Source organism: Pantherophis guttatus, chromosome 18 (genome assembly GCF_059756535.1).
Source record: "Pantherophis guttatus breed Tessera chromosome 18, ASM5975653v1, whole genome shotgun sequence".
Classification (NCBI taxonomy): domain Eukaryota; kingdom Metazoa; phylum Chordata; class Lepidosauria; order Squamata; family Colubridae; genus Pantherophis; species Pantherophis guttatus.
The window spans coordinates 13,497,273-13,512,900 of record NC_142080.1 but is presented as its reverse complement, the minus strand read 5'-3'; the positions used below and the strand labels follow the sequence as shown (position 1 = coordinate 13,512,900).

General features: G+C 48.1%; 2 protein-coding genes across 2 annotated transcripts; both read left to right on the top strand.

Annotated features, from left to right (window-relative positions):
* Nucleotides 1-1,074: 1,074 nt before the first annotated feature.
* Nucleotides 1,075-6,961, top strand: PMF1 (polyamine modulated factor 1). The gene is made up of 5 exons (XM_034427041.3): nt 1,075-1,282; nt 2,634-2,739; nt 5,333-5,433; nt 5,705-5,900; nt 6,715-6,961. Exons 1-5 carry the CDS (start codon nt 1,143-1,145, stop codon nt 6,766-6,768), a joined length of 597 nt encoding a protein of 198 aa, XP_034282932.1. The 5' UTR covers nt 1,075-1,142; the 3' UTR covers nt 6,769-6,961.
* Nucleotides 6,962-11,786: 4,825 nt separating this feature from the next.
* Nucleotides 11,787-13,532, top strand: BGLAP (bone gamma-carboxyglutamate protein). The gene is made up of 4 exons (XM_034426989.3): nt 11,787-12,030; nt 12,258-12,302; nt 12,773-12,833; nt 13,239-13,532. Exons 1-4 carry the CDS (start codon nt 11,970-11,972, stop codon nt 13,387-13,389), a joined length of 318 nt encoding a protein of 105 aa, XP_034282880.1. The 5' UTR covers nt 11,787-11,969; the 3' UTR covers nt 13,390-13,532.
* Nucleotides 13,533-15,628: the final 2,096 nt, after the last annotated feature.

The window sequence follows — 15,628 nt, the reverse complement described above, 5'->3', positions numbered from 1 at the left end:
AGACAGTATATGTGGGTATATGCATACTTCTGTATTTATTTATTTTATCAAGTTTATGTGGTGTATATTGGAGGTAGTGACCCTTTGAGAGCTGTATGCAATGAAATTTCATTTTAATGTATGGCGATTTGCGTACATCCAAAGTGACAAAGTTATTCTAAGTTCTAAGTAATGCTCTTTAGAAAGTGGTAAAGGCAGGGGAAGGCAGATACACTTTTCTCATATAGAATAGAATAACCAAGTTGGAAGGGACCTTGGAGGTCTTCTAGTCCAACCTTGTTTAGGCAGGAAACCCTACCCCACTTCAGACAAATGTTATCCAATCTCTTCTTAAAAACTTCCAGTGTTGGAGTGTTTACAACTTCTGGAGCCAAGTTATTCCCCTGGTTAATTGTTCTATGTGACGCAGAAAATGCAAGTGCTACTGTGCCCACTTCATCGCTGTCTCACTGTTGAGTTATCCAGAACATCTGGAGAACAAAATGTTCTCACAGCACCAGCAACAACTATTTCCACACATGAGGCAGTTCTGATCATGTTGTTATAGCTGATGAGGAAAACTTGATTTTGCAAAGCATGTTTTAGAGTAATCTCTATTCCAGATCAGATATTCTCCAAATACGGTAGTACCGGGACCCCCAATACAAAAAATGATGTTTTGAGTTGAACTGAATATTTTATTTGGCCAAGTAGGATGAGACACACAAGGAATTTGTCCCATAAAATGCAAAGCAAGAAAAAGAATAATATCTATAAAAAGGGGAAGTAAAGAAGATATTACAGTGATCAGTAATAATACTACTGCAACCCTCTTGTTAATAAAGGAAATGAGAAAACCTAAGAGCGGCAGTGCACTGCATTAACTCCCAGCTGGCCAACATTGGGCATGGCATGTTGGCTTGCAAGGTATCCTAGTTTGCATCCCAGTCATGGCCGCTTGAAGACGGTGGACTGCAACTCCCACAATTCCTCAGCAGTCAAACGCGGCGCCCTGTCTACTTTTCGTGAGGGGCGGGGCCTTCCCGAGCCACGTGATCGCCGCACGCGGGCGAGCCGGGCGGCGGACACCAATCAAGGTCCGCGTGACCGCGACTGGGCGGGGCCTCGCCAGGTTTGGATCCGTTGCTTTTGGCGGGAAGAAGATGGCGGCGGCGGCGCCGCCAAAGGAGGAGAAAGAGAAAGGAAGTCGCGCTCCTGCCGCGGCTCCTCAGGGTAAAATCGGCCGCGAGGAGGTCCTGGACTACGTGGTCAATCAGTTCCTGCAGGCGCTGGACGCCGGCGGGTGAGAGGGGCGAGCCGGGCGGAGATGATGGGCTTGGACCGGCGGTGGCAAAGCTGGCTCAGGAATTCTGGGAGTTGCAGTCCACAGGTCCTCAAGTTGCCATAGTTACCCTCCCCTGCTCTAAAGGAGTGACGTACCTGTGTGGGATTATTTCTCCCCCCCCCCCGCTTGAAGCCGCGTGGACTTCAACTCCCAGAATTCCCCATTCAGCTCAGTCTAGCCAGGGGTCCCTATCGCCCCCCAAGCGCCAGAGGGAGCGTCCAAGGGGTGGGGGTGGGGGTCAGTGAATGAGGGACGGTTGATGGGCATCACCTTTTGGGGTCTGGTCCTCGTCCTGAGAGAGATGGTCAGGGGGCCCAGGGGTGGGTGGTCAGCAGCCAGCAAAAGCCGCCCGCAGATGGTGGAGTTGAGTTAATATTACTGCAGCTTGAGTTTATTAATGAATTATTATTAGCCTGTGAGTCTGTAGAGATTCTCGGTCATCATCCAGGTCCTGGTTATCCCAAAGGTGCTTTTTCAGGAGGCAACTGGACTTGCTTGTTTTTTCTTGGAGGAGAAGCGGAACGTTTTCAAAGAAAAAACTAGAAAGTCCAGTTGCTTCCTGAAAAAGCACCTTTGGGACAACCAGGACCTGGATGATGACCGAGAATCTACAGACTTTTAGCTATACAATTTGGGATGGGGTGGGAGTAGGAATGGATTTCCAGAGGAAAAATTACAGACTACAGGAAACAGGAGCATCATTCAGGTGACCCTGAGGACACAGACAAACCTCCCAGGGGCCTCAACAACTCTCTAAAAGGATGCAAATGACCAGCTGTCTGCAAGGAGTGTAAATCATTCCACTCCCCTCCATCCTAGTCAGAGCTGAAGAAACTTCTTGGATGAGAAGCGAAACGTCTTCAAAGAAAAAACAATGTCCAGTTGCCTCCTGAAAAAGCACCTTTGGGATATTAGATTGAGTTTTGTTATTCTTAGGGGTTGGTTGTACAGTTGGCCAGATGTTTAGAACGGATTTGGCCTGGATTTGACCAGTGAGCTGAAGAATTTGCCGATCTTTGGCTCATCTGCTTCAGATATCAGATGGTTATCAGCAGCTCACAAAAAAACTACACCTTTGACTCATTTGGAAAAGGTGCCACCAGAGTAGATATTGGTGAGCCCCAAACAAGTTTTGTTCTTCAGGAGGTTTTCAACTATGAGTTGGCTCTGCATATGAGAAAGGTAGAGGGGATGTTGGCCACCAACTTCATCCAGCAAATGAGGTTTAGCATTATAGGAGTCCTTCTGAAAAAGAATATTTTGTATTTGTTTTATAACCTGATTGGCAGCTTCCCTTTTTTGTCCCTAGATGTCGCCTTTTCTCCAAGTGCTACAGCTGCCTCTACAAAGCTCATCCTGAATTCACAAAATGTATTTATAATCAGTTCATATCCCATCTGCAAAATTCTGTACGGGTAAGTCCCAGAACATGGACAGTTTCCTTTTTTCTTTTTTTCAGGGCACCCAGCAGTTGTTAGTTAGAAGCAAAGATTCTCAATTTGCAAAAAATGATTAGGGGACTGAAGACTAAAACATATGAAGAATGGTTGGAGGAATTGGGTATACCTAGTTTAATGAAAAGAAGGACCAGGGGTGAATAATAGTGTTCCAATATTTGAGGGGCTTCTTCAAAGAAGGGTTGGTGGGTGTCAACCTATTCTCCAAAGCAAGAAGCAATGAGTGAAGGCTTATCAAAGAGAGAATCAGCCTAGTATTAAGGAGAAATTTCTGACAGTGAGAACTATTAACGAGTGGAATGACTTGCCTCCAGAGGTTGTGGGTGCTGTAATACTGGAGGTCTTCAAGAAGAGATTGGACAGCCACTTGTCTGAAATGGTATATAGTGTTTTCTGCCTGAGCAGGGGGTTCAGGTAGGTTCCTTCCAACTCTGGTATTCTGTTATTTTGTTAAAAACTACTGTTCTACTGTGAACTGCATTATTTTGGTGATTATACTCCCTGTTCCCAAAGCAATTGGCAATAAACAGCATCATAAAAATGGGAAGAAGTAATCTAATTGAACCGCTGCAAAATAAGAGATTTATCTAAAACATTTCAAACCTCCAGTGAAGAGGAACATGTCCCTTCATGAGGCAATCTGTTCCGCTGGTTGACAGCTCTTCCTATCCAGATGTTCCTCTTAATATCTAACCTGAATCTTTGCCAACAATTTCAACCTATCATTTCTTCCGTTGCCCTCCAGGACAACCAAGGAGAGGTCAGTTCCTTCCTCCATTACAGACAAATGTGTTTTAGAAAGGAAGATTCTGAATTTTTTGCATATGTTTTGGGAAATGTTTTATTAAAATGTTTTTTTTTTTTACAAACAGGCTAGTTTGGAAAGCTATTTTAGTTACCCAGTTAAATAATGACATTCTTAGGTACAGAGTTTACCAGGACTAATTTAGGGTTTCCACCTTTGCCAGCAGTAAAATGTAGTTCGGCCCTACTAAGTGAGAAATGTAATTTGATGAATACTTAAATGTAGAATAACTCTACTCTTAAAATTGAGGGTAAAACTTTTGTCTGGAAAGAATGGGTGCAAAAGGATGTAATTACACTTGCTCCATTGTTGCTTAATTATAACTTTAAAAGTTCTTAGCAAGTACAGCCCTTTAAACCATCAATCCAGTTAAAATGTGTTTTGAAAATTTAATATGGGGCCAATGTTTTAGCACCTTCTAAAGTATCTGATTATTAATGCAAAACACTTCAATTTTAGAATCTAAACCTATTTGCACATTTTGTGAAAAGTTGAAGTGTTCAAAACATCAAAAACAAATATACAAGAATTTTGGAATCAAGAACTGGAATTTCCAGTCCTTCCAAACCAACAGACTCAAATCTTGAAGAATATTAAGTTTAGATCCTGTGATTTAAAGTTGAAATTAATCTTCCAAAAGATTGTTTTTCATATTTATAGGATACCATCTAGAAAATTTTTGGAAAGGATGGGTTGATAATTATTTGTGTTGGCATTGGAAGAAAATTGAGGGAACTTCAATTCATATTGTCAATGTTCCTTTTGGAGCAATGCTATATCATATGCTAACAGACGTATCGGGAAAACTTTGGTTTTGAAACACATGTGTATTGTATTAAATTATATATCAGCTACTTGGAACTTACCATGTTCAGAATAAATATATTTTTATACCCTAGGAATACCACAAATTATTTGAGAAAATTGCATATTCTGTCAATTGGAAAAATCAACATTCTCTTTCCCTTTGGAAAAAAATATTGGACAGTTTGGGGTATATTGAAAGCTTATTTTTCTGAGGTGAAGGAGCTGGAAGCTGCTTCTGCTTTGCTGTGCCTGCCCTTCTCTGTGAGAAATAGTAGGCCTTCCCTTTAGTAGCATTTCCTAAATGGCTCAGAACTGAGTTACTCAGAAAAGCATTTGAGTTTTGATCCCTTTTATTCATGTATTTATTGGTTTTATTTTTTATACTTTTGTGGCGCTTATTATATTTTGTTCTGTGTGCTTTGTTTCTAATTACTAATATTTTTTTGTATGCTTTTTTGTGTACTGGATGGCCTTATGAGCACCCAGGAGTTGTTTGATTGCAGTGGATAAATGCTTTCATTTGAAGCAGGCTGTTTCTCCCGGGAAAACGGTCTGTGTGCTTGCAGTTCCAACCCAGCAGCTTTCTTCACGTGGCCCATTTCACTGATTTGATCCATGCCTCACAAAGCGTTTACACCACTCCCATTGGCTGCATTATATAACTATACTCTGATTTTAAATTTTATTTATTTACTCGTATGCTGCCTTTATTATGTTTACAAACAATTCCTTCCTCCTCTGTTTCTCACCACAACCTTCTGTTTGGCTGAAGGAGAGGAACTGGCCCAAAATCCCCCAGCTGGCTTTCACACCTAAGGCAGAACTAGAACTCCGTCTCCCACTTTCTATCCTGGTGCCGTTCTCTGGCTGTTGACATTTTGCAAGCCAACCCAGGCGGTCCTTCTTCCACACATCACTAGACTGTCTCTGTCTCCGCAGGAAGAGATCCAGGCCCTCAAGGAGGAAGGGAACCTGCCGTTGCTCCTGGAGTCCCTGGATAAGCTTGAGAAAGAAGCGAAGGACAAGGAAGGCCCTGCCTGGTGAGGCTTCTTTGCATGCAGCTGCATTCTCGGGATTCAGCCCAATGACTCTGCGGCCTGCTGTTTCTCTTCACGACCCCTTCTTGCTGCCCTCTGTTTCTGAGCTTTGGAGCAGTTGGTATTATGCCTCTGAAGGCAGCAATGTTGTGTGTTAACGGCAGAGGTGTGGCCCTACTGCAAAATGCTGGGTGGGAGCTTTTATGGTGTCCTCCTGCCAGGAGAGCTGATGCCTCCAGGTCGCTCCTGATGTGCGCCTTCTCTCTGAATCCAGGCGCCCGAGTGGCATCCCCGAGGAAGATGTCCGTGGGGTGGTCCTGCCCTACCTTCTGAAGCAGCGCAAATTCCTCCAAAAATTCCTGAAGGAAAAGCAGGAGAGCAACTCGCAGCTGGCTGCCGCTGTAGTGGCCGGTCGGCAGAGGATTGCAGAGCTGCAGGAGCAGATCTGCCGGCAGAAGGAAGAGTGGCAGGTGGGTGCCGCCTTGACGAGCAGTTGGGACCAGGAAATTCACAGGGATCTCAACATCTTTTTTATAGTGTGGTGACCAAAACTGAATGCAGTACTCTAGGTGTGGTCTTACTAGGGCTTTATAGAGTGCTATTAGTATCTCCCCTTGATCTTGATTGTATCCCTCTGTTAATGCAATTTAGGATTGTGTTGGCTTTTTTGGCTGCATCTGCACACTGCTGGCTCCTATTTAGCTGGTTGTCCACTAAGACTCCAAGATCCCTCTCAAAGTTCCTGCTCTTAAGCCTGGTTTCACCTAGTCTATATGTGCACTTTTGGTTTTTCTTGCCTAAATATAGGACTTTACTTTTCTCTACATTGAATTTCATTTTATTAGATAGGGCCCAGGGTTCAAGTCTGTCAGGATCCATCTGGGTCTTGAGCCTATCTTCTTGGCTGTTGGCTCTTCCTGCCAGTTTAGTATCATCCGCAAATTTGGTAAGTTCCCCATCCATTCTCTCATCTAAGTCATTTATGAAGATATTGAAGAGTCCTGGGTCTAAGACGGAACCTTGTGGTACCCCACTGCTTACTTCCCTCCATGTAGACGTAGTACCATTAAGGACTACTCGTTGAGTACGGTTTGTCAGCCAGTTACAAATCCATCTGATGGTGAAGCTACCAAGAAGTAGGTTGTGGTCTACTTTGTTGAATACCTTGCTGGAGTCTAAGTCTATTAGGTCCACAGTGTTTCTGAGGTATATATGAGGGAGACTGTTTCTTCTTACTTAAAGGCTGTTCTGGCAACGGACTTACCTCTCTGTCTCGCCTTGTAGGGAATTGCTATCGAAGGCCGGAAGATGATGGAGACCTTTGATGATCTCTCCTGAGAAGACCTGGCTGCTTTTTGGAGGCGAGAATGTGAGGGAGACCTTAGAGTGAACCTGTGGATTTTCTGCCAGATTTCCAGAGCAGCCAATCTGCGGAAGAGGGCTGCTCCCTCTTGGCTTGACTATGGGGTGGGAGGCTGAGGGTGGGATGCATGTGACTATGTACTTATTTTTATTAAAATATTACAGCTCATGCTTTGTATTTCTTTCACTCAGAATATTAATTCTGCAAGTTCTCTTGTTTGACATCCATGGACTAGTACAAATACAGCCGTAGAACAGCCAAAGAATGCAGTCAGATAACGAGTGATTGTTTTGGGTATACATTTGGAGACTGCATCTAGATTCATGCTTGCTGGGGAATTCTGGGAGTTGCAGTCCGGACCTCTTAAAGTTGTCAGTTGTTGAAAAAATACTGGACAAGATGGTCTCCAAGCTCCCTTTCATTCTTCAGCATCTTTTCTGATATCTGAAGAGCTTCCTCTCGCCCATCTTTCTCTCAAGGTTCAACCAGCTTTTTCAACACCTTGATGAGCTTTTATTTTTAGACTCCTGGTCATCTTTCTCGCTTTTTTCAAACTCTTCCCATGTCTCTGAAAACGGAGGCCTGACTTTCACTGACACTTTTTTGGCCTGGGAAGCATGGAAGAGATTTTGCTAGGAGAAGACTTTAGAATTCTTGAGAAGAGAAGAGAATAGAGAATAGAATGTAAAAAATTTAGAGTAGAGTAGAATAGAATAGAATAGAATAGAATAGAATAGAATAGAATAGAATAGAATAGAATAGAATAGAGTTGGAAGGGACCTTGGAGGTCTTCTAGTCCAGCCCCCTGCTCAAGCAGGAGAACCTGTACTATGTCAGATAAGTGGCTGTCTAGTTTCTTCTTAAAAAAAGATGCTTGTCTCTTCTGCAGAGTTCTTCATGAAGCTCTTCAGGGTTATTTATTTTATTATCTATCAAATGTATGTGCTGTCTGGCTCACATCGGGTGACACCGAGTGGCTTGTTATAATAATGGGAGAGGATCACCCCCAACCCCCCAGACCCAGAGACAAAGCTCCCAAGAGCTTCTGGATCTGGATCTGAAATACGTCCCCCATTTTACTTTGATGCGCAGAGCTCTTGGAGCCAGGAAGGGACCCCAACAATGTCCCTCACGGAAACTGGCGCTCTGCTGCCCTCCAGACATCTGCTTTTGATAAGAAGCCGGTTTGGGAGGGAGGCTGACCCAGCTCAGGACTCCGTAAACAAAGCCTTGAGGTCATGATGAATGTAACAGGAGATGCCAAGGCAGAATCACTGGTTGGCCCACGCTGGGCTTCCTGGGGCCGGTGGGAGATGCCAAAAAAGCCTTCGCTGCCTCCGTCTTTCTGGCTGGGCTTCTACCGGTCGGCGAGCTGTTGAGGTCTCGCTGAGAAAGCGAGTTGGTGCTGCTTCTCCTGAAGGAAGGCCTTCTACAGCAGATGGAAGTTCCTCACCAACACAACCACGTGTTGCATTGCTCACCTCTTCCAGTTTAGTCTGAGACCCCATGTTTAGCAATACGTTACGTAACCTGGAGATTTCTCAAGCTCTCCTAGTTCACATTTTGCATCTCCCTCTCCTCCAGTTTCCTCACGAACCTGTATTCTGGTGTCAGATCCCCACATTTGAGAACTACCAAATCAATACTGTTCTTACAATAAACTGGCTTCACACACCTGCTAAGCCCTAAAAAGGTAAACTGCAGTTAATGCAACCAACACGTCTGCACGTAGCTGCTGAATGTTGAACTTGAATCCCAAAGTCCAGCAGCCACAGCTCTATAAAATGCAAAGAATTGTCTCCTTCCTTGGGAAATCTCCATGGCTATAAGTTGCAGCCACCTATATTTTGTTTAAATGTAATGAACAACCAGCAGATGGTAAACCTATCTATACAAGAGGGGAACAGTCTGCCTGTCCTGAAGGCAGAAGAAGCAGCAGTGGTTGGAAACAAGGAGAGAAGCAACCTAGAACTAAGGAGAAACTTTCTGACAGTGAGGACACTCCAGAAGTTGTGGGTGCTCCATCACTGGTGGCTTTCAAGAAGAAACTGGGCAGCCATTTGTTTGTGATGGTAGAGGGTTTCCTGCCTGAGCAGGGGGTTGGACTAGAGGACCACCAAGGTCCCTTCCAACTAACTCTCTTATTCTATATTCTGGGGTCAAGCCTGGCCAGTTGAGCCTTCAGCAGCGGATAAACCGTTTAGGATTCTTTCCGGCTTCTTCAGTTGCATGTTGGAGCCTCTCCTGTGTTGGCTTGACTATTTGATTACACTTTGTTTAAATCGCTACCTTTTGCTTCCAATAATTCAGAACGGTTTACATTTCGGTTCCCAGGCTGAGAAGGCGGCACCTTCATTAGGACAGCTGAACTTGTACCAAATTGTTGTTTTTGAGTTTTGAGAATCCTCCTTTCATGCTGGGAGGGGAACAGTGGCTGGTCTCAGTGCCACGTCTGTCTCGAGAGACGGAGGCGCAGCCCGGGCATTGTATTAGGCTGGTTTGGCCCCGCTTGCTAGGCTAGGATAAAGCGGGGCCAGGAAATTCATAGTTTTACATCTCGGGGAGTGTTTTGCCTCTTGCAACTTGGCCAGAGCCCTGGGGTGAATGGGAGGCCCTCCAAAGAAGCCCTGTACTTGGGGAACCAGTAACTTCCAGCTGTCAAAGCCCAGCCTGTCATTATTCTTTGTATCTCGGGCACCGCCCAGATTCGAAGCAGAGGAAAACAGGCACACGTGGCATTCAGGGCAGCAGAGCGTCTCGGGCATCAGCTGGGGCTGGGTGTCTGATGCGAAGAAGGCCCACGGAGTTTCCTCTCCCCGGATCTGGAAGCCTTCCCAGGGCTCGAGTTCAGCAGTGCGGCTGCCCCAGACAGGATGCCTGGCGGGGAAAGGACGGAGGAAGCGGGGACTTAAATCACAGGCTTTCCCCACTTTGGCCCAGCTTATCTGCACAGGCAGGGAAAACCATGCGGATGGCTGGTAATTACAGCCCTGGGGCCTTGCGCCTCCTGGCCTCAGTCTTGCCCAGTCTCTTGGCCAAGGACCAGCCCCCCTTTCCCTGGGGACCCCGTCCCATGAAAACCTCTGCCACAGCGAGACGAGCGAAGAGCAGGGGCTGCTGGTAAACTGCAGTTGCTTCCAAGTGTGAGGAAAATACGTTTTGGAGGCGTGAGAGATGGAAACATGGAAACATGCCAGTTTTAAGAGTTTGGATAAAGGGGGCTGAGAACTGAGTACCAGCAGTCCTGGACCTTAATGGAGCCCAAAAAGTCTGTTGCTAAGCGAGACATTTCTTAAGTGAAGAATTTTACGACCTTTCTTGCCACAGTTATTAAGTGAATCACTGCAGCTGTTAAGATAGTAACAGGTTGTTAAGTGAATCTGGCTTTCTCATTGACTTTGCTTGTCAGAAGGTCGCAAAACAGGATCACACGACCCCGGGAGACACTGCGACCGTCATAAATATGAGTCAGTTGTCAAGGGGCTGAATTTTGATCACACGACCACGGGGCTGCTGCAACGGTCATAAGTGTGAAAAATGGTCAAGTCACTTTTTCAGTGCCGTTGTAACTCTGAACAGTCACTAAATGAAAGGTTGTAAGTCAAGGATAGCCTGTACTTCAAGGTTGCCTCAATGATCGCCCTTCCCTTCTAGGTTTCTGTCTGGTTAACAGGCTCCACATTCTGCCGTCGGAGGAGGGAAATACTGCCTGTCTCTTCGTTTTGGTTCTAGTACAGTTTTTAAATAATACTTTAATCTGTGTGATTTTAAGGTGTTAATGCTTTAATTATTTTTATTTCTTTTATAATAAGCCACCCATAGTCACTTTGCAGTGGCACAAAATTTTAAGGGAGGAAGGAAGGATGGAAGGAAAGAGAGAGAGAAAGAAAAGAAAAGAAAAGAAAAAGAGAGAGAAAGTAAGTAAGTTTGAATGGCCATTTGAGATGCCATTACAGGAATGATGGGTGCCCAAAGGACCAGGATGGGCAAAATCTTTTGGATAGCACATAATCAATCAATCAATCAATCAATCAATCAATCAAGATGCGTGATAAAATAAAAGCAATTTAGAAGGAAATTTGGTTTGTTTCCTGAGACCAATTCTTTAAAAAAAGATGATACCAAACAACTAAAAGGGCACAGAATTATGTAATTATAGCAATGCCTAAATCCACACAGTAAAACAATAAAATGTTGATCAATAAGGCCATAATTGACATTAGAAAGTTTCCAATTTAGTGCCCTAAAAGTCAGCCTGCCAATCCAGCCTGAGGGAAGTTCGAACCCTTCAACTTTCTTGGGTTTCTGTGGAAATCCCTGCTTGAAAGAAGTGGCCCTTGGAGTCCGGCCTCTGCCCCTGGCAAGGCCGGGTGGCGGGAGAGTGCCAGTCCTTGGAGAGGCAGAGCGCAGGGCAATCCGAGGCAGCCTCTGATCTTTTGGGAGGAAAGCGATGGAGCTGAAGGGGGAACGTGGGCCTTGCAAGGCAGATGGGGACGCAAGGAAACTGGACTGCCGCAGATCATCGGCCAGCTTCCAAGCCCAGGGTACCCACAGGATGCAGTCAAGAATTGAAGCTCCGTCACAGCACATATTTTATGGAGGCTTCGGTCGCACCTGGGCACCTCTTGGGGAATGCTCTGGTCTGGGGGTCTCCAACCTTGGCAACCTTAAGACTTGGGGACATGCTGGCTGGGGAATTCTGGGAGTTGAGGTCCCCAAGTCTTAAAGTTGCAAGTTTCTCAACTTTGGCAAATTGGAGATGGCTGAATTTCTGGGAGTCAAAGTCCAGACAACTTAAAAGCTGCTAAGATTGGGAAAGGCCTGCACGGAGCAGGGGCTGGACTAGATGACCTCTGAATTCCCCTCCAAATATGCTGCAATGAAAAGTACCTGAAATTTACATCTCCCCTTACACCCCACCTTGAAAGGGGCTCCACTCGCGGCCCCCCCCAAAGTGCTCGGAGCTCCGCCAGACCCCCGAAGCGTCTGCCGAAACGCGCTTGGCGGAGCCTCCCCTGGCCCGGAACCTGGCAGCTTTCCCGCACCGCCCCCGGCAGCCGGCGGCGGAGGCGGTGGTGACGCGCCCCTTCGGCTGCCAAGGCCGGCTCGGGCCAGTATAAAGGGGGCGCCGGGCATCCCAGGGCGAGAGAGCCGCCCGGAGCATCCCAGCCTCGCCATGAACGCCCTTCTGCTGGCCGCTCTCTGCGCCCTGGCCGCGCTCGGCCTCGCCCACACAGGTAAGGGGCGGTGGGCAGCGGAGGGTCTCCCGGTGCCCCGGCCCTGGGAAGAGGAGCTGGGCCCAAGAGAGGGGCTTCTCCAGCGGGAGGGAAGCGTGCTGCGGGGTGTCTGCAGCCTCCAGCCTGCCCTCGCTCCCCGCTCCCCCTCGGGCTCCCTTCCCCAAACCCAGGACGAGGCTGGCAGAGGAAGCCCCTCGCTGAGGCGCCCGCCCGCTCCTCTTTTGCAGAGGCTGCTCACTCCCGGAGTGTCGACGGGCCGCCCAAGTCGGAAGGTGAGTGAAGCGCCTTCTATTGTGTCCCCCCCCCGGCCCTCTCACCGCCCCCAGCCCAGGAGAGGAGCAGCCTTGAGGCGCCTCTGAGGTTCCTGGCATCTTCACCCTTCGCAGATTTCGTACGCCCTTCTGGCGCTGCCCCCTTGAAGCGGCCCTCTCCGCTGGAGCCATGCCAAAGGGGGCTGCAGAGGCGATGGAGACCCCGGTCCCTGCCCTGCAAGTCGGGATGGCGCCCTTTGGCCCTCGCTTGGAATTAGAGTGGCAGAAAAGCGGCGGTTATGCCCACCTCGCTTGGGCCAACTCTCAGCTCAGGCCTGGGTGCCTTTGCAGGAAGGCTTTGGAAGTGGCCACCTCTTCTTTCTGTTCAAAGCACGAGGACTAGAATCATACAATATACTTCCAATCGGAAACAGAGCTTCCCAGTTGCCCTTCCTCGGCCCCTGTCCTAAACACACCCTCCTTTCCTGCAGCTTTTGTCTCCAAGCGTGTGGGGGCTGAAATCGTGAAGCGACAGAAGAGGAACTACAACAGGTACAGGGAAAGTGGGCGCTCACCATGGCTGGATGACCCATCCCATCCCTGAATTTCCCAGACACCCCCCCCCCCACAATTGGACTCCATGAACACTTGGCAACTTCAATTCTGGGAGTTCAAGTCCACACTTCTTAAAGTGTCCAAACTTGAGGGACTCTGCTCTTAGGAGGCATATCACAGACCCCGTAAGCAGGGGAAGCAGCTGGGGTGGTGTGTGACCCAAAGGGGCTGCAGAGGAGAGGTCCTCTCCCATCAATAGGCCCCAAGCCCTCCATGTCCCCTGGGGACCCACCCACTCGCTTCCTCGCCTCCCTGTCTTCCACCGCAGCGTGACCAAGCCTTGTCCCAGCGAAGCCGCCCAAGGCCTCCCCCAATCACCCTCTCCTGTTGCTTCCTTCACAGTGGCTACGATGCTGCTGGGGCTGCCCCCCAAGTGGCCGTGAACCCCCTCGAGGCCCAGCGGGAGGTCTGCGAGCTTAGCCCCGCCTGCGACGAGTTGGCCGACCACATCGGTTTCCAAGAAGCTTATCGGCAGTTCTACGGACCCGTCTAGCCCACCAAGCGTTTCTGCAAACCCCAGAGGACCCCTCCCCTTCCTTTCCCCCCAGTTGAAGCTGCTTGTAACTTTGCTTTGTAAAGAAGCTTGGGAAATTGGTAGTTTTATGTTCTAGAAAAAAAATAAAGGGAAAAACCCCAGGAAGTGGTGCTGCAGGTTATTTCACTGGATGGAGCAGATGGGCTTTTCTGTGGCGGAGAGGGGGTGTCGCCTAATGGCTCCCCATGAGTGGGGGTCCTTTCTGCCCCTTACAGCCACCCCAAATGAGGAAAGCATGAGACCTACAAGCCTAAATGCCCCACCCCCCAAGAAATCTCAAATGCCTCCTTCTTTCAACCACTGTCATTCGTCGTCATCCATTCGGCCGAGTCCGACCTGCAGCCACTCTATGGATCAGCCCTCTTCCTGCCCCTCTGACCCACACCGCCTCCTTCAGACACACCAGGGTCGTCACAGTGCTATCCTTTATAGTGTCCAGCTAGTGGGTACTGTGGGGGGGGGCTTCTCCTTTTTCCACTGGTCACTCCTGGCATGATTGACTTTTCAAGGGAGTTGGCTTGCATGACGTGGCCAAAGCAGGACAGCCCCTGTTGAGAGATCTTGGCCTCCAGTGATATTTTGGGTGCCGTTTGGTCTTTCTTGGTGATTTTCGCAGTCCATGGGATGTGTAAGAGCGCCTCCAGCATCGCAATTCCAAGGCATCCACCCTTCTCCTTTTGGCCCTTTTCAGAGTCCAAGTTTCCCAGCCATAAGTAGCAATTGGAAAAATTATAGTGTTAACTGCATTTGGTTGTGAAGCTGATGCCTTTACTCTTCCAGATGTTATTCATGCCGGACATTGCAGTGTTTAACCATGATAGAATGGCAGAGTTGGAAAGGACCTTGGAGGTCTTCTAGTCTAACCCCCTGCTCAAACAAGAGACCGTAGACCAGGGATGGCGAACCTTTTTGGCAAAGAGTGCCCAAACCGGAGCGCCAGAAACCGAAACAGGCTGGCCGGTGCGCCTGTGCATGCTGGAAACCAGAAGAGCAGCTGGTGATGGCGCACGCATGAGCACCAGCCAGCTGGTCTTCGGTTTCTGGTGCGCGCAAAGACCTGAAGACCAGCTGGTGGTGCCTGGTGGAGAGGGCTCTGCGTGCCACCTCTGGCACACGTGTCATAGGTTCACCATCACGGCCCTCGGCCTAGACCATTCTAGACCAATCTCTTCTTAAAAGCCCTCTAATGATGGAGCACTTACAGCTTCTGAAGGGAAGTCGTTCAGCTGTTGTCATTGATGGGAAATTCCTTCTTAGTTCTAGATCTCCTTCTGATGAATTTCCATCGGCTGCTTCTTCCAAGCGCTGTAGGCCGCCTGATCTTAGGGCTGCAGACACCCTGTAGGCAGGCGGTATTTGGGGTCCTCAGGTTCTATCCCCTCTGCCCACAAAAAAAGCTTGGCATCTGGAGGACTTTCCTACCACACCCAGGGGGCTGCTGGGGGTGTCTGGTGGGCACAGAGCTAAGGAACGCATGGAGTCCCAAGTCATCTAATACAGGTAGTCCTTGGGGGGGGGTTGGACTAGATGACCTACAAGGTCCCTTCCAACTCTGTTATCCTGTTCTGTTCTGACTTCCAACCAATTGTGGAAGTGATTGTTCAAAGTTGCCTCTCCTGGGCTACTTAGGACCTGGATTTCAAATTCCAATGCCCCCTCCCCCATGGTCATGTGATGACATTTTGGGCACTGGCAACTGGTCCCCATTTATGACCATTTACAGTGTCCTCTGATCCTGTGATGGTAATTTACAACATTTGTTCCTGGAAACTGGCTTTCACTTCTCGCTTCTGGCAAAAAAATGCCTACTGCAGACAATGGATTCACTTAATGACTGCCACATTCACTTAATGACCATGGCGATTTACTTAATAACCGCTTCAAAAAGTCGTAAAATTAGGCGCTGTCAGGTGGTGACCCGCTTAGTGACCAGCATGACTTACAACAAAATTCCAGGCTGAATTACAGTTGTACTTCGCGCGGGTAGTTACGGGGACGTCTAGATACTCCCGTGTAACATCTCTCCTGCGTGAGCTGCACTGGCTGCCGGTGGCGCTCTGGATGCATTTCAAGGTGCTGGTGCTCACCTATGAAGCCCTTCATGGCTTAGGCCCGGGGTACTTGCAGGACCATCTCCAGCCGCTCTCCCACCGTCCTGTGCGCTCTCACAGAGTCGGCCTCCTCAGGGTGCCGTCGG

Bases quoted from the DNA above. Each gene is read 5' to 3' on its own strand.
- BGLAP (XM_034426989.3), top strand. From the start codon at position 11,970: ATGAACGCCCTTCTGCTGGCCGCTCTCTGCGCCCTGGCCGCGCTCGGC. The intron at 12,303-12,772 runs GTGAGTGAAGCG...CCTTTCCTGCAG, and splicing joins CGGGCCGCCCAAGTCGGAAG to CTTTTGTCTCCAAGCGTGTG. The intron at 12,834-13,238 runs GTACAGGGAAAG...CTTCCTTCACAG, and splicing joins CAGAAGAGGAACTACAACAG to TGGCTACGATGCTGCTGGGG.
- PMF1 (XM_034427041.3), top strand. From the start codon at position 1,143: ATGGCGGCGGCGGCGCCGCCAAAGGAGGAGAAAGAGAAAGGAAGTCGC. The intron at 1,283-2,633 runs GTGAGAGGGGCG...TTTTGTCCCTAG, and splicing joins CAGGCGCTGGACGCCGGCGG to ATGTCGCCTTTTCTCCAAGT. The intron at 2,740-5,332 runs GTAAGTCCCAGA...CTGTCTCCGCAG, and splicing joins ATCTGCAAAATTCTGTACGG to GAAGAGATCCAGGCCCTCAA.